This window comes from Sturnira hondurensis, unplaced genomic scaffold (assembly GCF_014824575.4).
Source record: "Sturnira hondurensis isolate 20B ecotype Veracruz unplaced genomic scaffold, ASM1482457v3 Scaffold0022215, whole genome shotgun sequence".
Taxonomy (NCBI): Eukaryota; Metazoa; Chordata; class Mammalia; order Chiroptera; family Phyllostomidae; genus Sturnira; species Sturnira hondurensis.
In genome coordinates this window covers 538,922-561,886 of record NW_028094846.1, presented here as the reverse complement: position 1 = coordinate 561,886, position 22,965 = coordinate 538,922, and the positions used below count along the sequence as shown (strand labels likewise).

General features: G+C 65.3%; 1 protein-coding gene across 2 annotated transcripts; it reads left to right on the top strand.

Moving 5' to 3' along the window:
* The first annotated feature begins 1,473 nt into the window (after positions 1–1,473).
* Positions 1,474–16,527, top strand: OLFML2B (olfactomedin like 2B). 2 transcript variants are annotated; one of them, XM_037035136.1, is made up of 8 exons: positions 1,474–2,094; positions 4,155–4,418; positions 6,120–6,227; positions 9,796–9,972; positions 12,983–13,190; positions 13,809–14,345; positions 14,907–15,083; positions 15,533–16,527. In XM_037035136.1, exons 1-8 carry the CDS (start codon positions 1,879–1,881, stop codon positions 16,132–16,134), a joined length of 2,289 nt encoding a protein of 762 aa, XP_036891031.1. In that variant the 5' UTR covers positions 1,474–1,878; the 3' UTR covers positions 16,135–16,527. The 2 variants fall into 2 exon arrangements, with proteins under 2 accessions (XP_036891031.1, XP_036891030.1); XM_037035135.1 differs by having other exon boundaries at positions 12,980–13,190.
* The last annotated feature ends 6,438 nt before the right edge of the window (positions 16,528–22,965 follow it).

Sequence of the window (22,965 nt, the reverse complement as noted above, 5' to 3'; positions counted from 1 at the left end):
GGGGGCGGTCGATGTTGCTGAGTGAGCACGGGTGCCTGTCACACTCAACATGACTGAGCGAGGGGAGCACCAAATCTGCAGCAAATTTTGTGCTAAGCTTGAACATTCCTCTGCAGAAACTACTCATGATTCAGAGGCCTTAGCTACGGGCAACTGGAGACTGGCAGCTTCATCAGGACAACGCACCTGCTCGCGCATCCCGTCTCGAGCAGAGTTTTTTGGTGAAACATCAGATCACCTGGGTGACTCAGCCCCCTGCAGCCCAGATTCGGCACTCTGAAGTCGGCACAACTTCTGGCTTTTCCCAAAACTAAAATCACCTTCGAAAGAGAAGAGATTTCAGATCATTGATGAGATTCAGGAAAATTCGACAGGGCAGCCGATGGCAACTGGGAGAACTGTGAGGTCCCAAAATGCCTACTTTGTAGGGGACTGAGGCGTCGTTGTCCTGTGTACAATGTGTCTTGTATCTTGTATCTTCTCCAATAAATGTCTCTGTTGTTCATAGTACATGCCTGGATACCTTCTGGACAGACCTTGATATATTATTAATAGGGCTGTTATCATACTTCTGTGGACGATGGACATTCATTTGCACTGAAGTCCCCTTAGTTTAGTTCAATTAGATAGATTATCATACTTACTCTTCAGCAGGAGAAGCAGGTGTCTAACTATTTCTGGAGGCCCAGAACTCACATCTCCCACGTCTTCACAGGGCTCAGCTCTGTCCAGTATTTCCCAGGTGACAGTTGTCCCCGAAGGAACAGCGCCCTTCCTGACATTCACAGAACGGTCATAAAAGGATCCCCAACGCAGGGACATGGTAACAGAGTCTCAGTGTTGAGAGGGGACGCTGTCGTTAAGGTCACCGAGTGACGGAGCCCCTGAGGTTGTCGCAAACCAGAAGGCAGCGCCAGCTGCGCCTGTTGACCGGCGCTGGCTTCCCAGCAGCAGCGTCCCCGGCACAGAGGGTCACAGATTTACCAGCACAGCCCTGTCCCCGTGTTGAACACTCATTCACAAGCGCCAGCGGGCAGTTCAACGGCTGCCCTCTGGGGGGAGGGGGACCAGGCCCCGGCGCTGCACCCAGAGCGGAGCACCCAGGCAGCGCCAAGTTCAAAAACTGCGAGTCCTCCCGGCGCTGCCCGGAGCACAGGCCCCTCCCTCCCGGCCAGCGCCCTGCGCTCCGCCGGCCTCCGGCCCCTCTCCGCCCCAGAGCGCACGGGGCCCACACAGCAGAGACCCAGATCAGGGTCCTTTCTCTCCCTTCTTCATCCGCGTCCGAGGCCACCCTGCCCACCCCGTGGCGTGGGCCCTGAGCCCCCGTGGGGCGGCCCTGGGCGCCCCGGGCTTCCCGGGCTTCCTGGGCTTCCTCCGCCCCGCTGCTCGGCTGGCTCCCCGCCCCACCCTGCGCCGCCCCCTCCCCCTGCGCGCTGTCACTGGCTGCACCTCCGAGGCCGCACAATAGAGGCTCCGCCCTCGCCCTGCAAGCGCTAGGCTGCCTCTGCGCCCAGCAGTCGGCGCGGTTTGCCCGTGCACCCCAGGCTCCGGGCCCCCCGCCCCGACGACCCCAGGGTCCCGCTGCTGGCGGTGCCCGACCAGCCCGGACCACCTCGTCTGGCCTTGGGGCCGCCCGTCCACCTTCTGCTTCCCTCTGCCCCGCTCCACCGGAGGGAGCGCAGTCCGGGCTGCTCCCACCGGAGGGAGATGTCCGGGCGGTCCAGGGCGCGCCCGCCTGCCGCCCTCGGCTGCACCCGGCTGGAGAAGGCGCTCTGAGCGTCCCCCTCGGACTCCCGGAAAGGGAGCCTCTCGCCTCCGTCGCTTCGGACCGGACCTCCGACGCTGCCGTGGGCAGCCAAGCCCCTTCTTGCCGCCCCCATGGCCAAGCCTCTGCTGCTGGTTCTGTGCCTGACTCTGGGTGTGGCTCCGTGCTGCGCGTCCAGCGCGGCCCCCGCGGGAACCAGCGAGCCCCCCGTGGGCACCAGCGAGCCCCCCGCGGGAACCAGTGAGCCCCCGCTCGCCCAGACAGTGGCCCCCACGGAGGCTGAGCCCCTGCAGAACGAAGCGGACAACCAGGAGAACATCTTGTCTCAGGTAGATACCGGGCCACCTGCCTGCGCCCACGACCACGTCTGCTCCTTACTAATCAGAACAGTTTCACAGGGAAGGGACACGGGTCTCTTCAAGTGATGGAATCAGGAGAAAGAAGGGAAAACCACGAAACCTCTCAGTTCCAGGCTGGGAACAGCAGGGCCACCTCTGGTCTGCGTGGCCATTTGTCCAGCTGGGAATGTGATCAAAGACAGATGTTGGGCAGAGTTGGGTGGTGGGACCCATGGGGGCATATTTCACAGCAGGAGCAAGACACCCGGGAGAAGATGGGGTGACTGTGGGCAGAACAGCCACGCGTAAGGCCCCCCAACACAAGGGGACCGACAACCCTTGAGTGGGGCACAGCGTGGAAACGCAGACCTCCGGGCTGACACATCGGGTGGGAGGTGCGGGTGGCGAGAGACAGCCCATAGCGACAGGCTTTGCAAAGTGCCCCTGTCCAAAGGGCTTTGCTTGCTTTCTGACGCGATCCTCACGCCCCCAAACCCCAGTCTGCAGAAAAGGACCACAACCCTCAGACGGATTAGAGCTGGGGGCTGCCAGAGCCAGGGTTCCCACCGGCTTTCCAGACCTGTCCACTGTCAGGGACGGCTCTCCCCGGGCTGTTTATCTCCTGTTCCCCAGAGCCGGCGTGAGGACGCGTGGTGGGTGTCGCCGTGACCTAAGCAGGAGGTGGCTGAGAAAGAGCCCCAGGCAGGCAGCTGTCAGCGCCTCCACCAGCCTGGCACTGGTCTCCTGGGCCTCCCCTTGACCAGGGAGCTTACACGCGCCCCGCACCGCCCCAGCCCTCGCGCTGACCCCTAAATCGAAAAGCAGATGCCTCATGCCGGGGTTTTTCGGAGTGGCTTTTCCCGAAAGCCTGGTCTCTGGAAGGCAGGGCCCCCACAGGGTCTCAGCGCAGGTCTGGGAAGGACCTGGGCAGAGTCTCAGAGGGCTGCAGGCAGTGGGCCAGCGGCCCTGCCGTGCCGGTCACCCCGAACCACCCCGTGAGCCGCTCTGCATCGGAGCACACGCCTCACACGACTGTCGGTGTTAGAAGAAACCCAACTTCTGCGGGAGAAACATGGCCGGCCTGCTCCCCAGCATCCCAGGAACGTTTCCGCAGCAACAAGCTCCTGACCTGCCGGCCGGGGCGTGGGAAGGGACCAGTCTCCGTGCCTGGAAAGGGAGGCTGGCTGTGGGGGCGCCTGTGCCCTGCATGTGCCCGCCAGCGAGGCCTGGTGTGGAGGGTCCCGGGCCTGGGCCGGCTGGCGGGGCCGGGCTCTGAGGAAATGGTTTGCATCGTGGAAGCAAAAGGGCTGCCAGTTTGCATTCCTCAATCTGGCCTGGAGTTTGGGTTCAGAAACTGCCCTAGGAGCCAAATAAACCCGTAAGCCGAGTAATCCTTGCTGACTTCTCCACCCAGTTCCCTTCCTCCCCTTTAACCCATCCTTTGAGACCCAGCTCTGACACCGCCTCCTCCGAGAAGCCTTCCTGGGGCCTGGCTGGTGCATGGGGCCTGGGCTGAGCTCCCACTGTGCGGAGCACACAGTGGGGTGTTTCTGCTTTGCGGGGACTGTTCCTTCCCTCCCTCCCGCACGGCAGTCCCCGAGCACTGGCCCAGCCCAGGTCCTCACCTCTGGGCACCCAGCACCTCAGGTCTGAGGCAGCGCTCAGTCGGGAAGGATGGCGAGGAGTCGGGAGGAAGCGGTCTTCAAGTCTGTGTGTCAGCGAGCCCTCCGTGCTCCGTGTGTCTGTCCTGTCTCTGTCAGCCACGCCTGGCGCTGGTTTGGGCGAGGACTGTGGGAAGGATGGAGGGTTTGGATGTGAGGCTGCAGCCCCGCAGATATGCAGCTTCTAGGGGGCGGGGCGGCCACGCAGGCGACCTCAGGGGGCTGTCGCGTCAGCAGGCGGTGTCGCGGTGGCTCCTGGTGTCGCGGTGGCTCCTCGTGCCACCACCAGAATGGCCTGAGATCTCTGACCACGGGAGCAGAGAGCCCTCTTCGGGGGTCTGTGCGTGCGCCCTGCCATCTTCCCATCTGTCTGTCTGTCTGTCTGTCTAGTTGCTGGGAGACTATGACAAGGTCAAGGCTGTGTCCGAGGGCGCCAACTGCCAGTGCAAGTGCGTGGTGAGGCCCATGGCCCAGGACGCCTGCCGGAGGGCCCACGCGGGGGGCTCCCGACAGGAGGACTTCTACACCGTGGAGACCATCACCTCCGGCCCCGCCTGCAAGTGCGCCTGCTTCGCACCGCCTTCCGCCCTCAACCCCTGTGAGGGGGACTTCAGGCTCCAGAAGCTTCGGGAGGCCGACAGCCAGGACCTGAAGGTGGGACCCACTGGGGGTGATGCCGTGGGTGAGGGGTGCCTGAGGGACCCTGGAGTCTGACAAGCCTGGGGGCATGGGCCTTGGAGTAGGCAGGCTTTACCTTTACCCAGACTGGTCACTTTCAGCCCCTGTGGGTGGAAGATGCTGAGAGCCGAGTGTGCCCTCCCCGGAGGCAGGGCCTGGGGGCAGCTGCCAGGCCCAGCAGCCAAAAGAACTTGGCGTCCTTCCTGGGGACCGCTGCCATGGCGGACGGTCACCAGCACACCCCCTGGGGAGGCGAGGGACACACACCCAGGCGTCAGCATAAGCACTGGGTGATGCCAGGGACGCTGGGGTCTGGCTGTGACCCTGTGGTCCTGGTCCCCTGGGGCGGGAGGCTCCGGCCTGCCTGGGGCGGCCTGTGAGCCCCCGGGGCCTCCGCTGGGCCCTGCTGTCCCCCTCCCCTGGCAGCGTGGACAGTGGGAGGAGCCGGGTTTGGGAGTCAGACAGACGGGCTCAGAGCATCACTCTGCCACCACCTGCGTCATCTCACTCAAGGTCTCTACTTATCTGGTCTGAACCCCCCAAAAGAGAAGCAAGAACAATAACACCCTCCTTGTGGGAACTGCCATCAGAGCCCAGGACGACCATCGATCCTGTCCTTGGCACCATGCACACGCGTGCACAAGTGACATTTAACGAATGACCGCAGGACGTACCGCTGGGCTGGCGCCCGGCGCTCTCTTGGTCACTGGTGGTCATCGGCGCCCCTTTCAGCCCATTGCTGTTGCCCCGGACAGCAAGGGTCCCGGGACTCGGCCCCAGCTCTGGGAGCTGCAGGTCTGCCCTGGAACTATGTTCTGGCCCAAAGGCCCAGTCCCAGGGTCTAGGCCAGGACTCTGGGGGCTGCTGGGACAGGCAGGCAGAGCCAGACCCCACCAGAGTGACCGTGGACCAGACGCCCTCTGTGGCCTTGCCCAGGGCACAGCTGCCTCTGTCTGTGGGGAGGAAGGAGACCCCCGGTCACAGGCGTGTCGCACACAGTTGCTCCCTCTAATCGTAAGGCTGGGCGCCGGGCGGGAAGCCAAGATGCAAGCCTGGGTCCAGTCTGTTCCGGGTGTGGCCGCGGCAGGGAGACTCCCGGGAAGCATCTGTCCTCTGCCCCCGCAAGCCCTGGGTGTCCCCCGAGCCTCACTGCCTTCCTCCCCAGGCTCTGTCCTGGCAGCAGAGGAACCAAGAGGACTGGCTGCCTGACAGCTGGTGGCCTCGGAGGCCGGTCCCTGGGCTCTTTTGCACCAGGCCTGTGGAGCTTTCGGTGCTGAGGGAAAACGGGGCGTCTCCAGGGCCCTCAGCAGACAACACAGGTGAAGTTCACAGCCACTCTGCCGAGTACTCACAGATGCCCTGCCGTGGGACAGGCACCCCGCTGACACAGCCGGGGCAACGTAGGCACTGCTTACAAAGCGAAGAGCTCGCAGCCCCCCAGGACGGGCAGTTGCTCGGGCGATGCAGAGACTCACCGGGAGGAGTAAACGGTTTTCCTCGTCCTCGTAGGGCTCCATCCGCTGACCCAAGATCCAGCAGGCGGACACCCCTGCGCGTTTGCATTCCCCCACGTGGCCGCCCAGCCAGCCCCAGCCCCTGAGGGCCACCTGTCAGGCCCCCGCTGGGCCCCCCTGCAGCCCTGCCCTGGTGCTGACCAGCCCTGTCCTTGTCCCGCAGCTGGCCACCATCATCGACATGCTGGAAGGGGCTTTCTACGGCCTGGACCTCCTGAAGCTGCATTCGGTCACCACTAAGCTGGTGGGGCGAGTGGACAAGCTGGAGGAGGTAAGGAGGATTCTGGGTCTCCCTGTCTGTCTCCTGGCTGAGCCCCCGAGTGAATCAAATGCCCGTCCTGCTTTTGCAGAAGGCGGGAACCCTGATTAGACGCAAGCCACTCCATTCTTTGGAAGGAAAAAATGTACGGCAAACACGCACCCCAAATTACGCCAAGTTGTTGGTGAAATACAATATAAAGACCTTCCTTTTCACACGGACTAACCACACAGTTGCTGTGGCTGTAGTAAGGGTGGGACCCCTGATGTGGACGGTCATCGCAGAGGCTCAGGGCTTCTCCAGGGCCCCCTGGGGCTACGTTGCCCTGCTTCCCAGGTGTCAGCCCACACCTGTCGTGGGCTGGATGCCCAACAGCTGTCTGCTCGGGAGCAACTGGCCATGCAGCTGGCGGGCCCACCCCCAGGCCGGCTGCCCATGTTCACCAGCTGGGGTCAGGGCATCGGGCTGCGACCTCCCCATCCTCATGGTCTGAGCGCCAGCTGTTTCAGGGGCTGGAGGCAGCTGTCCCTAGCCACCTGGTCCCCATTGGGTCCTGGAGAGCTCAGGCTGAGCTGTGGGGAACCCCAGCCCTCCACCAGGGCCCAGTGACCCCACACTTGCTCATGTCACTCCCACAAGGAAGCCAGATCCTCTGCCCACCCGGCCTTGAGCACATCCATCCGCCTGTGGTGGGTCGAGCAGCTCCCGGCTGTGGGGCCGCGCCCACTGCGCAGCTGGGACCCTGCTGGGCCCAGCTGCCGTCTGGTGAGCTGTCCACCAGGTGCGTGGGTGTCTCTTTATAGTACATGGTTCGGGCCCGCACCCTCCTCCCTGCCCCTTTCCACCCGCCTGTCTGCGGCTGAGATCCAAGGCCCGCTCCACCTCACCCCCAGGTGCCAGGCTGCACATGCACCCCCCGCCGCTGTTGGTCCCAGGCCTGGGGAGAGAGGCAGGGAGCACCCTTCCTGTCCTGCCACTGGCCCATGCAGTCACACAGCCAGGTCACACTCATGCTGCGGGCGTCTCGCCTGGTGCCCAGAACAGCACCCCCGCCACGCCCACCCCCTGCTCCGTCTGCACCAACAAGCAGCCGAGAGCTGCCTGAGCTCCGCGCCCTGGTCCCCTTTCCCAGGTCCAACACTGTGGGCTTCGTCTCAGCCAGGAGCGCACACCTGTCCAGCAGACAGTCTGTGCCCGGGGACAGTCTCCCCCACCTCCTCTGGCCCCCCCATCCCCCACCCACAGGCCCAGTGCGCTGGCTCCTTCAAGCTGCGCTCTGGCCGACCACTGCCCTGAGCCCGCTGGGCCCCGAGTCCATCCACATCCACGTCCATCCGCCTCGCTCTCACGCTTCCTCCCCCCTGGTGTCCGCAGGTGTGTGCATTGGCCCCGCCCATCTGGCAGTGCTGTGGCTGCCAGAAGCCCCCCTGTGCCTGGTGCTGCCCCTCCAGCTCGTGTCACGGGGCCGTGCACGCTCTCCATCCCCAGGAGAGACTCCCCAGGTCTCCCGTCGCCGGCCCGTCTGCGCTCCTCTGCCCTCTGAGCCTCTCTGCCCAGGGGTCCTTGGTGGGGGCCACGGGGCGCACTCGCCCTGCCAGAGGGGCACCTTCCCCCACGGTGTCCACGTGGCCCACAGGCCCAGGGGCACGTCCTCACGTGTCAGGGCTGCAGCTCTCTGCCAGGGTGGGATGGAGAGCGCCCTGTGTGGGGGCGTTCCCGGCGCCCCAGGGAAGTGGCCCCCACAGGCCCTGGGTGTGAGGGCACCCCCCAGGGAACAGACCAGGATGGCGGTGGCTGGGGGCAGCTGATGGGGTGATGCCACTGCCAGCCGGTGGGGACTCAGTGGGGACTCTCCCGCATCAGCCCACCCTGGGCTCTGGGGGCCTGGCTGTCTCCAGCCCTTTTCTGCGCAAACCCAGAGGTGGGCTTCTCGCGGTCCTGGCGTGGGGACCAAAGACTACAAATCAGTGACAACAGGCCCCGGGGGGTGTAGCAACACCAAGGTGCTTGGCCCACACACGCGAGCACACCCAGCGCCGCCTGACAAGCTGCTAGGGTGATGGGTGAACCTCGTCTGGGCAGCAAGGTCACCGATGCCCAAGCCGCCAGGCCCCCCAGTGTGGAGTCCTGGGCCACGCTGCCAGTGGATGTGGACACACCTCAGTCCCGGCCCCGACACACCTGTCACTGCCCTGACTCACTCCCCTCGGCATCTGTCACCTGTGCCCCTCATGGACACCCCGCGTGGTTCCTCTCCCGAGTCTTGAGCCCTTGTCCTTGTGGACAGTTGTCGCTAAGCGGGGTCCTCAGGCGCCCAGCCCCTTACCTAAAAGCATCATGGATGAAGTAACAGGTCCATCCTGATCCCAGGGCTCAGGACGCGTGAGTCACAGAGGTTGTGGCCCAGAACCTCGGGGACCCGAAGGGACCCAGTACTCGCCCCGCTCCTCTGAACCGCTGGCTCCCCTTCCTGTCCTTGCCCAGCAGCTGTGCTGCCCGCTGCCCTGAAGCATCCAGGCTCAGACCCTTCAGTACGCAGGTCGCCTGCTTGCTGGGCTGTGGGCTCAGGTCCTGGTGGGCAGGGCCTGATTCCGGGGTGGGTGGGGCCTGCCCTGCCGCCTCGCAGGCCTGCTCCCCTGGTGACAGGTGACTGCTGCTGTGGCCCCTGCTCCACACTCAAGCTGCACCCTTGTGTGGAAATGCACAGCCGATGAGTGTGTCCACCCCCATAAGCTCCTTTGCTCCTCGTGACCGCCCCCCCCCCCAGAGAGGCGCTCGAGTCCCCACCTCACCCAGCACAGGTCCAGCAGCAGCAGCGTTGGGGTGGGAACCGAAAGTTCCCTCCTGAATCCACGCTCGTAACCACCGCACGTGGCCGCCCCACACACCTGCCCGGCACAGCTGCCCACACCCTGGGCCGCCTTCTCGGTCTTTGTCGTCACAGCTCCCAGCAACTGGGGGAGGCTCAGCAGCCCACGCAGCACACGGAGCCCGTCCGACGGAGGGCTGGGCCAGTGTCCACGGGCACTTCAGGCTCCTCCGGGCAGCTCTGCAGGGGCCCCAGAGCGGCCGTGCCTGGGTGTTGCCGTCGGCCTAGGCTTGGGGGCTCAGGCTGCCCTCATCTGCCTGTTCAGGACAGACGGGAGCCAATGCACCCCGTGTTTCACCTGCAGGCCCTCCCGAGTCGGCGTCTGAGAGCTCAGGTGCCCGAGCGGGGCCAGAGGGGGGCAGGGTGGGACCTCCGTGCCCGGAGCGTCTCTGAGCCCAGAGGAGGAAGGGCATCCCCGATTTGGGCCACACGGCACCGACCTTCTGCACCTGCTGCCCTGCTGCCCAGGCCCTCTGGGGCCTCCCAGGTGCCCCCCACAGTGCCTGGGACCTGCGACCCGGGACCGAGAGCCAGGCCCCGGGGCCTGGGGCGGGTCCTCAGCACAGGGCCGGACACACTCTGAGGCCCCAGTGGCCTCCCCGCTGGTGTGCCAGCCCGGCTGGTGGGTCTCTGAGCCGAAGCCGTCAGCCAGCTGCCTCCCGCTTGTCTTCAGGGCACAGTAACAAATCCTGGTTTGAAATGTTTTCCCAGGAAGTTTCTAAAAACCTCACCAAGGAAAACGAGCAAATCAAGGAGGACGTGGAAGGAATTCGAGCTGAGATGAACAAGCGAGGCAAAGAGAACTGCTCCCAAAACGCAGGGCCCGGCCTCCTGGACGTCCGCTCCGCCCTGCAGAGGGACGCGGCGGCCGCCTACGCGCACCCCGAGGTACGGCCCCAACCCCGGCCTGAGCCACCCCCGCCCCGGCAAGGGCCCGCGCTGTCGGGCTCGATGTCCCCACAGGCAGGGGGCTGCCCCCCTTCACGTACCACGGAGGCCCAGGGTGGCTCGGCGAGCCAGGTCGGTGTTGACCCTGCTTGGCCCGAAGCGGTGGCGGGGGGCTCAGACCCCCTCTGCTGCACCACCGGCACGATGTCACCCGCCCATGAGTGTGATTTGAGTGACACCCCAAGACCCACTTGCTTCAAAGTTCCTCCTATTTGGTTCCCATTGGTTCTGGCTCCAGCGACCAAGTCACGTCCACGTGCTGGTGGTTAAATGCTGTCGTTTCAGTGTGAGGCTGTCCCCTAAGTGGGTGCGAAGTAACAGGCATGCCCTGGGGAGCTAACCCAAGCATGGACGAGGAGCCAGGGAAGGAGCAGAGACACTGGGGGGGGGGGCAGGTCGGCGTGGCAGGGGCGTCCAGCCCCCAGGGAGCGGCCTCGCTGACTTTCCCAGGGCCACTGGTCAGGGCGGACGGCACAGCGTGACGGCAGGTGTGCCAGGGAGGGGTCGCCTGGGCAGGGCAGGGCCTGGGGCTGCGGCCAGGAGGGAAGGGCTGGGCGATGCCACCCGCAGGCACTGCTGTCCGAGTCGCTCAGGTGCTGGGTCCGGCAGGAACTCAGCCTGGCCTGTGGGCCCGGCAGTCCCGGGAGCTCCTCAGGGGTTGCCGGGCAGGCAGCGCCGAGGTTCCGGGACTCGGGCACGTGAGCTCCGAGGGCAGGGCGGCAGGCAGATCAGCCCCAAGGAGAGCGGGGACCTGCCCAGTGTGTGACTCAGAACAAGGCCGGTTCCAAACCGGAGAGTAAGTACAAGGCAGGCCTCGAGCTTGCTGGCTTGGCCTGTGATGACTACTTTGATGCTTTCTGGAAATGTCATATTCCGCCAGAAATCACATTCACTCCCATCTCGGGGAGTCCCGGGCGTGCTGGCTCTGTGCTGAGTCTGCTGGGCGGCCCCAGACAGGGCTGAGTTCAGGAGCCTCAGAACCCAGGCCCTCCCGGCCAGAAGGGAACCGGCGGCACTATCTCCGCCCGGACGGCACCCTCCACCCACCGGCTGCCCAGGGTCCCCGGTGGCCAGGCTAAGAGTCGCCGTTTTCCGGATGACACATCGTGTGGTGTGTTCAGGAACCCACTCAGATTTCCTGAGGGCAGACAGCAAACCAAAGCAAACACAGAGTTTTCTCCGAGCTCAGCAAAGCCCTGTCCCCTCTGAGGTCCCCAGCTGTCACCCAGCTGAGGTCAGCCCAGTGTGCCCTAGCCAGGCAGTGGGGACAGAGGCAGGGCCGGAGATGGGCCTGGCCTCTCACTCTCTCCCCCCCACCCCCGTCCCTCCTGTGAGTCGGAGCCACTGGGACAAAGTGGGGTCTGGGCTGAGCTGTGGCTCTCGGGGTTCTTGTAGGTGATGTCATGGCTTCTCGGAGTGGTGGGCGACAATGCGGGGGCCTCTCTCCAAGAAGGCCTCCGCCTGGAGGGCTGGCGGCCACTCTGGGGGCGGGCAGGAGAGGGGACAGCTGGACAGCAGGAGTTGAAGTCAGGCAATGTTGCCTTGGACTCACAGAGGGGGGTCAGAGCTCGGCGGGGCCGCTGCCAGGCACCCGGGGAAATCACACACTCTCTGGCCAAGCCCGTCTGAGGTCTTGCTCCATCCCCTTGGCTCCGAGGAGGAGCAGCCACTGCCCCGCCCATCCCGGAGAGCCCGGCACTCGCGGCAGCCCCTGGGGTTTGCCACGAGGAAATGACAGCCCGCTTCAGAAATGCGGAGGGACGCCCGGCAGCAATTAGAGGCCCCCCGGCGTCTGAGTCCAGGGCTGGGGCCTCAGCTGCCTCTTGGGCTGCTCTGTCCAGTGGGAACCCAGGGTTCTCTGGGCCCGCTGGGCCGGAGGGGGTGTGGAGGAGGTCCTGGGGGCACACGTCTCTCCCGTGGTCACAGCCGCGGGCCCTGTGGCTTCTCCAGGGCAGGAGCGCAGGCCCCGAGGGCAGGCAGCTGGCTGAGAGGCGGTGTGACCACAGGCGCCCCTCTCAGCCACTGGACCGGCCCTTGTCCGGGGGACCCATGACACAGAGGCAGCATCCTCCTCTGTGAAACGGGGACCACGGCACCGACCCGCCCTGGTGGGGGAGGGGGACATGAACAGAAGGGGCGTGTCCGACCTGGACAGGCGCTGGACAAGCGGGGAGTGGTGGCGACGACGGGGAGCGCATTGGGGCCCGTCGCCGGGCGCAGGTCTGGGGTCCCTGCCCCCAACACTTGGCTGCCACCGAGCTGCTGGAGCCAGGGCCGCCCCCGTCAGTCGCTCCCGTCCCGGGAAGCCCAGTGCAGGCCTGGGTGTGGCAGGGATGAGGGCCCTCCGTTCTGTTCAGGCCCGCTTTTAAAGGTGCACCGGAGGGCCCGATTTGCTCCTTTCTCTGCAGGGCTAGGAGTTGGCCGTGGGGGCAGGGTGTGTCCCTGCCGGCTGACCGTGCCCCCTGGGGGCCTGCCCTGCCCCTCAGGGCTCCGGGCATGTGGGGACAGGGTGGTTTCCGAGCAGCTCTGCTCTCTGGGTGGGCTTCAGCGGGGTCTGCAGTGACCAGGTCTCAGGGACCGCCAGGTGGGAGGGGCCTGTCGTGGCTTCGGTCGCTCAGAGCCAGGCTGGGCCACAGTCCTGAGGTCCCATACCGCCCGATGGGCCACTGCCTGGGGAGCCAGGCCCTGGGGCGGCTCCCCGACGCCACTCAGTGCCCAGTCTGCCTGTAAGTGGGGACGACGAAACCAGCTCCTCCCTCATTTCCTGTGGGAATGAGCTCCTTCCTGCGGGTTCCTCGTCGGAGCCTCGAGGAGGTTAAATTGGCCACATGTGTGAATCACCTGCTCGGCTCTGAGATGCACCCACAGGACGGGCCCAGGTCACAGGCGTGTCTGGGCTCCAGCACAGCCCCCCGCCTCAACATGACCCTCTCGTGTCCCCTTGGAGGAGACGTTCCTGCGAGAGGCCACCACGTCCCAGCATGTCAACTCCGTGGAGCTCCCTCGGACGCGGCCGCTGGCCCCACCTGAGCTGCACAGGCCCCTGCACAGGCAGGTGCACCTGCGGGGCCGGCCGGCCTCCAAGCCGACCATCATCCGGGGCGTCACCTACTACAAGGCCAAGGAACCGGAGGACGAGAACGACATTGAGGAGCAGCGTGAGTCGGGGTCCGCAGGGCCCCCGGAGGCAGGGCTGGGAGGGAGCCGCACATCTCTGCCGTCAGAACATGACTGCCGCCAGGGCAGCCATCTGTCACCCCACGAGCTCCCGAAGTCACAGTCCCCCACGTTCTCACTGGGCCTCCAGCAGCTCACCTGACGTCACTGGGCTTGAAGAATCAGAGGCTGGGAGGGGTGACCCCCGGGGCTCTCCTCCCGCCCGGGCCCTCCCTCCGCCCCCTGCCTGTTCCCGGCAGACCCTGGCTGGCCTCTCTCTCCCTCGACCCCTGACCTCTGCCCCTCCCGTCCCAGCAGCCCACAGGGCCCAGCCACTGCCAAAACCAATTTGCCCATTTTTAACTGTGTTTGTTGTCTTTTTTAATCACCGATTGAGTTCCCTGTTGGTCACATGACTCATTTCCTCCCAGGACTGTCTTCCCAGGGGCTCATGTCCCCAGGGTGAAGCCTGTCCAGGCCCTGCTCCCACCTTCCCGGGGTCCTTGCAGGGCTCTACCCCCAAGTCGGGGCACCTTTCGGGGGTGGAACGCTTTCCTTGTCCGGCCCACACTGCCCATTCTTGTCTGACGGCGGTCCTGTCCTGCCCGTCTCTCTCGCAGAGGACGAGCTCTTCAGCGGGGATGGTGGCGTGGACCTGCTGATTGAGGACCAGCTGCTGAGACACGACGACCTGCTGGCCAGTGCACCCCGCAGGGCAGCCGCCACCCGGCGCGGCGTGGCAATGGCCACCGATGTGGGCACCGAGGCCACAGTCCCGTCCTCCACATGGCCACATGTCTCCCCCTGGGCGCCCAGCGTCCCTGACCCCACAGTCTCTGCTGTCCCTGAGCCGACCTCCACGCCTGCGCCGGCCACACCCCTGGCTGCCGACCCCCTGGGGGAGGCAGGCCTTGTACCGCCCACTCAGGCCTGGCCCACCACCGAGGCCCCCACAGCCCCCCAGCCATCTCCAGCCCCAGCTGCTCCAGCTGTGGCTCCTGGGGACATGTTTCTGGGGACGACACCCTGGGCCCAAGTGTCCCCCACCACGGTCGGGGCAGACTCGCCGGGGAAGGAGGCCACCGCTGGGCTGGGCACAGCCCCCGCCAGCCCCACCCCGAACCCGGAGGAGGCCGATGACATCCGGAACGTCATTGGTGAGTCCTTGCCACCTGGCCTGGTCTCCCCGTCAGCTCAGGTGAACGACCGGGCCTAGAAATGGGTCGGAGCCAGGTGGTCCGGCTCCTTCCTTGGGAAGGGCCTGCGGTGTTCTGACCACTGTGGCACCCTGGGCTGAGGCGTCCAAAGGGCACATCCTTTCCAAAGTGCGTGGGGACCCACGGGGTTCTCTGGGCTGGCTCACTGGTGTCACTGAGGGGGTGACAGTCCCCCAGTAATGCCGGATGGGCAGGGGCACAGCCCACAGGGTGGTCTCAGGTCCTGGGTCTGCGGGAGCAAAGCGAGGGGCTGAGATCCCGCGGCCAGGCCGGGTCTGGGGGTCGAGATGGGGGCGGCCAGAGGGAAGCATGGTCCTGACCGTGGCCCAGGACGGTGACCGGACGCAGTGGGGGAGGGGGGGAGGAGGTGGCTGATGGCTGAGCCAGGCTGAGGCACGGTCACTTGGGCTGGGCCTGTGGAGGCACTCAGGCTCCGGTAGGGGACCCGCGAGGCCCGGAGGAGGGCTTTCCTCCGTCACCCCACGCCCCTCCCACCCTCAGGAAGGTGCAAGGACACGCTGTCCACGATCACGGGCCCCACCACCCAGAACACCTACGGGCGGAACGAAGGGGCCTGGATGAAGGACCCCCTGGCCAGCGACGAGCGGATCTACGTGACCAACTACTACTATGGCAACGCGCTGGTGGAGTTCCGCAACCTGGAGAGCTTCAAGCAGGGTGCGTGCGGGGCCCTGCGGGCTCCCCTCCCCTCCGTCCTCTGCCTCGGCACAACCAGCGGGAGGCGGGGGGGCGTCCGGGATGAGAAGGACGACACCCTGATGGGGAGGGACCTTCCCAGAACAGGCGTCCCCGCCACACTCCCTGGTGTCCTCCGCTCTCAGCCTGGCCCTCCTTCCCGCCCGGGAGGAGGGGTGGCCTGGAGCCGGGACCTCCTTTCCTGTGGCCCCGACAGCTGGTCACCGTGGTCACACGGGGTGGCACCTGGGTCCCTGAAGCAAGGGGCTCCGGTCGTTCCTGCGGGCAGATGAGGGAGCTGGGGCCGGCCGGGGATGAGCGATGCGCTATAAAGAGTAGAAGGTGGGGGGCGGGCGGGACACAGCGGGCGCAGACCCCTCGGGTGCCCCTCCCCCGCCGCCCACCCCGCTGAGCCCGCCCGTGCCCCGCAGGCCGCTGGAGCAACTCCTACAAGCTGCCCTACAGCTGGGTGGGCACGGGCCACGTGGTGTACGGCGGCGCCTTCTACTACAGCCGCGCCTTCACCCGCAACCTCATCAAGTACGACCTGCGGCGCCGCTACGTGGCCGCCTGGGCGATGCTGCACGACGCGGCCTACGAGGAGGCCACGCCCTGGAGCTGGCGGGGCCGCTCGGACGTGGACTTGGCGGCGGACGAGAACGGCCTGTGGCTCATCTACCCGGCCCTGGACGAGGAGGGCTCGGGCCAGGAGGTGATCGTGCTGAGCAAGCTCAACGCGGCGGACCTGAGCACGCGGAAGGAGACCACGTGGCGCACGGGGCTGCGCCGCCACCTGTACGGCAACTGCTTCGTCATCTGCGGGGTGCTCTACGCCGTGGACCGCCACGACCAGCGCGACGCCAACATCTCCTACGCCTTCGACACGCACACCAACACGCAGATCGTGCCGCGGCTGCTGTTCGAGAACCAGTATTCCTACACCACGCAGGTGGACTACAACCCCAAGGACCGGCTGCTCTACGCCTGGGACAACGGCCACCAGGTCACCTACCGCGTCATCTTCGCCTACTGACCCCGCCGGCCTGCGCGGACGTGCCGGGGCCACTGCACCTTGCGTGTGCGCGCGTGTACGGTGTGTGCGCGCGCGCACGGTGTGTCTGTGCGAGCGCGTGTGTGGGCGTGCGTGGGTGTGAGCGTGCGTGTGTGGATGGGTAAGTGCTTTTCAAAAAATATGTATTATTTTGTATAATGTAAAGTGACGACTTGGGTCTATTTTTTTATGTGGGTTGTGGATCAACCCAAACTGTGTGTGCTGGTCTCATCCTCCACGGTCTATATTTTTGTGCAAACGAGCTTCTCCTCTGACCAGTGACCACCTGCCCTCCAGCCTCCGCCCGCCACTCCCGGGTCCCTCCGCGTGGCCGCTCCAGAACACCCGTGGAGGCAGCAGGAGGAAGCACTAAGGGGAGGGAAAAAGGATGTACTGGAGAAGTTTTAAAAACCCAGAAAATGCTTTTTTAATAAAGACGGAATTTAAAATGAGCCCCCCGGTGCACATTTCTGTCTCGTGCTGATGTCTGCCCAGGGCTGGGCCCCTCACCGGGCAGAGGTACCCAAGGCAGGGACCCTGCTCCTCCCTACCTCCTAGGGCATGGAGCTGCCGAAACCCAGAGCGGGGGGTGGGGGGGACGTGACCTGGTCCCTGTGTCTCAATCCTCAGTCTGTTCCCACGGTCCTTGCCTTGCCCTGGCTGGACATTCTCGCCCAGCCAGGCTCTCCTCCCCACCCCCCGTCCCAGGGGGCCGGTTGGAGACGGGGTGTGAGGCCCCAGCCCCCCAGCACACTGGCTGGGGTGACAGAACTGACTCCTGCGGGCATTGCATCACCACTCTCCCCGCAGCCCCGCCCCCACGCATCCTGTAGGCTCTCCTCAGAGGGACTTTGAGACAGGAAGCAGTTGTCCCAAGTTCGGCTTGTCCGTGACTCCGCAATGAACTGGATCTCTCTCTTCACACCAGCTCTGGAAAGCAGGGGTCCATCCGTGCCCCCGATGGGTGGTTGTGTGTGTGTGTGTGTATGTCTCCTGGCCTCTCCCTGTCCTTTTCTTCCCCCTGGTTTGTCAGCTGTGAGCCCTGGTTCCTGGTTTTTGTCTGTTTTCCTGGCTCGGGGCAGAATGTGCAGGAGCCAACAGCCTGAGGGGCTGCGGAAATGGGCTGCGGTGTCCCGGGAGCTCCCTGCTGCGGAGCCTTCCCTGGGGAGCGGAGAGCGGTATCGGGCTTCCCTGAGCAGCGACCTGCCCTGGGGTGGGTGCGTGGGAGACAGAGGCTGGTGGGGGAGGACCAGGGAGCCTGGCCCAGAACCTGGGGCAGGGCCTAGGGGCTGTTTTCCAAGTGACCTCAGCTGAGCCCTGGCTGGCAGGCAGGCCTGGCCAGGGGCACCAGGAGAGTCTGGCCGCGCCTGGGAGCTCGAGCGCAGCCAGCAGCCGCAGGGCTGGGACGGCAGAAAGCTGGTGAGCTTCCCAGAGGCACTGAGCTCAGGCTCGGAGGCCAGGCTGGGGCGGGAGGGGTGGGAGGCCTGCCTGCTACCCTCAGAAGCCCAGGTCCACCCGCCGGCCTCCCTGAGAAGCCACCTTCCCTGAACTCACATCAGCCCCGCCGATGGCACCATGCACTGGGACACCACGGCAGCAGACCCAGGGCCGTCCACCAACTTCACCCCTCGGGGAGCTCAGAGAGCTGTCATTCTGTTCCTCTCTGTCCCTCGTCCTGCACGTGGCCCAGCTTGACGGCCTGGACGCCCCACACGCTGTCGGAGCTCCAGCCCCTGTGTCCCCCACAGGCCGGCCGGTCTGTCCACAGGGTGTATGGCCGAGGAGTGTGCCCCCAGGGGAAACTCTGCAGGACAAGTCCTGCAAGTCCAAGTCCAAGGACCCAGCTCTGGCCAATCTCAGCAAAGCGGTGCTTTGAGATGCAGAACATTCCCTGTGCCAGGGGCCTGTCGGGGGCCTGTCGGGGGCCCTTCCCCAGCCACTGCCTGACCGAATTCTCCCCCAGAGACCACGCCAAGGCCACTGCCTGCAGGAAGGCCTCCCTGGCCCAGCCAGGTGCCCCTCCCTCCCCTCTCCCCCCTGTCTGAGCACTCCCCCCCCCCACGCTGTCCCCATATCGCTCCTGCTGCACTTTTCCTGCCCAACCTGGCTGGCGGTGGCTGGCGGATGTTAGTGTCCCCATTGGAGCTTGGCAGGGGCCGGGCTCAGACAGACAGACAGATGTGCCGACCTTAGACTGCCACCAGAGCTCAGACACAGGACTGGTCACACACAGGTCTTGGGACCTTCTCAACACCTGCTGGAACCCACCGGGCTCCAGAGGTCCCCAGCCACTCTCTCTGCCTGCGACAGACTCTCCCCTCGCTGACACCAGGCCCTGCTCTGTCCTCCGTGTCCCCTTGGCCTGTCAGGGGTCACGCCCTCCATGTACATGGCTAGAGAGGACAGACCCTAGGGTCCCACCCACAGCTGCTCTGTAGGACACAGGCCCCTGACCCATGACCCCGACTGCCCCTCACTTCTCTTCTTCCCTGGAAACTGCAGGCCAGTGAGTGGCATCAGCTCCTGGCCCATTGACTCGTTCCCGGGAGAGGCCAGGCCAGGCCTGGAGCACGTTCCCGCAGGAAACCGCGGGCTGGGAACTCGAGGGAGCACCCGTGGCCCCTGGCCAGGCACTGGGTGCAGGGCACAGCTGAGCACCCCCGACTGTGGGCCGTACCTTGACCCTGCCAGGACAGCCCCCCCAACGGGGAGTGCTGATTGCAGAACTGGGGGGACCTGCATGCCCAAACTCCCCACGCCCTACGCCATCTCCCGGTGAAGAGGGCTCCACCAGCCCAGATGACCCAGGTCTGCCCCACAGACTGGGGGTCCTGAGCACCTGGCTCCACACAGCTGGGCAGGGGCAGAGCTGCAGGGGCTCGGGCCACGAGGGCCCGTTTCACATGCAAGGCCTTCCCTGGGGGGTGGGTACGAAGTGCGGGGCGGGTCCCCAGATCAGAGTGACAGGAAGGAGGGGTCCTGCTGCTTGGAGGCCCCAGCTGCTCCTGCACCCCCTCCACCCACCCTGGCCCCTCCCCCATCTGCAGGTCTCTTCTGCCTTCAGGTTTTTCCCTCTTTTGCAGGGACAGAAGCCTGGGAGCAAATCCCTGCCTGTTCCTGGTCCTGGCCGCCGCCCCCCTTCCTCCTTTCCCCTCCCCCCTCCCTCTCCTTCCAAGAAAATGCCATCGCACAGAGAGCTCCGCTTTCACAGCTACGGCTGTTTTCCAGCGTTTCCCCGGCTCTGACACGGCACAGGAATGTCTGACTTCACCTCCGCCAGTGCAGCGCGGCCAGTCTGCACGCCCCCGCCCCTCCCCCTGCCCCGCTGGCTCTGATGATTCAAACACAGCTTTCTTGTCCCCAGAACCTGCTCTGCCCTCACCTCCGGAGACGCTGGGACACAGCTGGGGATTGGGCTCAAAGACAGCTTCTCGGTTCCGACTCTCGTGCCATTGGAGTCACCAGGGCGGGGCTGACAGTCCCAAGGTCAGGTCACCCCGGAAAGCGAGCTCAGATGGGGGTGGTGCTGGCGGCAGCATTTTTACACACACACACCCCCCCTCAGGTGGGTCCAGCGTGCCGCACCGCCTGGGAACCACAGACACAGGCACAGCACAGGGGGCTTGAGCCCGCGGCCAACAGACCTTTGTTCAGGGCTGCGAATGGGAGGCCAGGGCCAAAGCCTGTCCTCAGCCGGCCAGGAGCCTTCTCTGGTGGGTGCCCTGGCCAAGGGCATGGGGCTCTCCAGGTGGCCACTCCTGCGATGGGTCCAGGAGACCCCCGGACACAGCAGAGAGAGCAGTGCCTGGCAGACAGCTGGCGGGCTGGCTCCTCCCTGGACGTGGCCCAGCTGTGGGTGTTCACCTCGGACCAGCCGCCCTGCACAGCAGGGCTCCCCCAAGGACCTGTGGGCCTTCAGAGAAAAGGCACAGGCGCTGCTGTGCCCCTTAAGCCCCAGCCCTGGGCTGACACTGGGCCCGGCCTCCTCTCAGACGGGCACCCGCGAGGGCGTTTCCCACACTCGGATTGGGTCCCGCTGCTGCACCAGCCTCAGGCCGACCCAAGGGCTCTGGGTGGGGCCAGAGAACCCGCAGTTCTCCCGAGTTCCAGGGGCCCTGCACCTGCAGCCCCACCATGGAGCCGCCATGACGCCCCCTCCGGTCCCTCACATCCTGCCTCAGCGCTGGGCAGCCTGCCCGTGGATGTGCGTGCGGGGATGAGGCCCCACCGGCCACCAGGACGAACGCCTGCAGGTGACGTCCGTCTATGTCTTTCCAAACGGTCAACAGCCCAACTCAACGAAAAACACCAGTTCAGCCTCAAATGCCCAGAGTCACAACCCAAGCACAGTGTCTATTCCCTACTGGGGGCAAACGATGGGATGAGACGTTGACAGGCGGCCGTCCCGCTGGACGACAGACACTAAACAAGCCCCTGCACACTCGAGAGTTTGGTCGTGGGGGGAGGTGCCGCTCTGGGAGCCAAACAAGACCCAGCTGTTCCCTGCTGGCCCCCCGCCCCCACCTCCCCGTGCCAGTGGGGGGAGGTGAGCCCGGTTGCCGCCAGCCGAGGGCCCCAGAGGGGCCCCTTCAGGCCAGTGGAAGCCGGAGGTCCAGTGTTCCCGCCCCCTTCCCACTCACACCGTGGAAGGGGAGTCCCCAGCCCCCAGCTGAGCAGGTGCTGGACCGTGTGGCCCTCGAGGCCGCCAGGCAGGAGGGCACGTGTGGGGCTAACGTGACCAGGTCGTGAGCAGCAGAGGGTCCCAGCAGCTCCGGGAATGAGGGATGAGGCAGTGAGATGCTGTGTCCTGCAGCCGCAGCCGTGTGTGTGGCCACAACAGACACTGGCCACAGACCTCCACCCAGAGCTCTGCTGCGAGCTGTGGGGGTTGGAGCGCAGTGATGGCGCAGGCTCCCGACCGGGCCCTTCCCGGCCGTTGTCACTGTATCGTGGGGGCACAGACCCCGGAGGCCGCTCTGGGACGTCTGAGGAGCTGGGGGGCCAGTGCCTGGGGCAGGGTACACTGGCCTTGCAGTGACGGGGGGGGGAGGGGAGGGGGGGAAGGACACTTGGGCACCTGTGACATCTCCCCCGGTGACAAACGCGATGGGGCAGACGCGCAAGTGCTGCTGGGAAATTACCGGGCGCACGCTGAGGGGCCTTCAGCTTCTTTGTCTTCCTGCTGAGCCCCGCTCCTGCCTCCACCCCCGAAACAGCGGACACAAGGCCTGCACAGCAGGTCTGGGACAACCAAGACAGCGTCCCCCCCCACCAGACCCCCTCCTCTGCCTGCGAACCTGCTCTGCAGAACTCCGCACCTGGCACCCAGCTTTCTGGAGAGGCCTGTGGCCGGGTCTTCAGAAACACGCCCTTGCCTCTCAGAGGCCGGCGTCACCATCACTTTGGGCTAAGCGGGTCCGGAGCTGGGAGGGGCTGCTGCTGTCCCTTGCTGGTCCTGCGCCCGCCTCCAAGCACCAGCTGCAGGGGGGGCGGGCAGGTGTGGTCTGCTGATGCGAAGCTGTCTGCGGACCGGGGGGCCTGGTGTCAACTGCTCCCCGTGGCGCCAGTGGTCACCTGGGAGAGGCCTCAGTCCCCACAGAGGGGAAGGTGGAAGACTGGGGACAGGCTCTCCCCTGGCAGGACTGCCGTTTCCGTGGGGGGGATACAGTGAAGGAGACTTCACCCCACGGGGGGGGGGGGACTCAGCAATTCCGTCTGAAGAGCAACAGCAGTGTTCCCTTCCCGTTAGCAACCACTTAACGTGAAGACTCGTTTTGAGTCCTTGTTTCTTTCTCTCACAGAACAAGCAGGCAAGTTGGAAAACTCTTTATTCACATTTCAGAGAACAAGAATTGCATTGTGAAGACTGCCCGGAAACCGGCAACGGTGCGGGTCCTCATGCTACAGACCGACACGTGGGCTCGGGGGCGGGCGGCACACCTGCCCTCCCCCTCTACCCACTGGTGGTCGGCGTGAACCCAGCCTCGGCGAGGACACTGGCTACACGGTACCTGCCCTGCCGCCCCAGGCTCAACGAGCCCTTTGCTGGCAGCCCAGCCACATTGGCCAACAGGACGGTCAGAACACGTCGCTGGCACCTACAGGCCCCGGTGGACGAGAGCGCTCACCTGCAGCCCCACACCTCTCCAGGTGACCAGCCTGGAAGCCAGGGCTCAGTGTCAGGTAACACATCCAGAGTGCACTTGCCAAGGTCAGCCAGCTAACATGCCTGAGATCAGCACCCTGGGGGACATACCACACCTTCTGGTTTATCCACCTAACGGCCCCACCTTCGCTGCCAGGACAGGCAGCAAGCCGGCAGGGTGCTTGTTGACCTTGGCAACTAACAAACCAAGACTCACTCACTCCTCGGTTCCCAACCTTCTTTTAGGTATTACTCAACGGAGGTTGAGTACCGTGGCCGGTCTCCCAACGTGCCGAGTGCCTGATGCCCAGACCGGCCAACTGGTGCTGAGTGTGGGGCCTGCTCCCCAGCAGGGGCTGACCCACCCACACCAGGACTGAGCCCCTCACAAAAACCTTCCTGCTCCCCCCCTTTCACATTCTGACACACCTCCCAACAGGAACACAGACGTCGTCAGCAGCAGCTGCCGGAGCCCGTCCGTCCAAAGGAAACCCGGCTCCAGGTGCAGCCATTACAAACCTGAGTCAGCAGATCAGTCGGACACCCCTTCCGGGGAGGGGGGAACGGCCTGCCCCCACTTGGGCACTGGCAACACCCCGTGGGGGAGCCCAGAAATCGGTTTCCTAGAAAATTAAAAGTCAACCACAGCCCCTAGGGGTAGTGGTGGG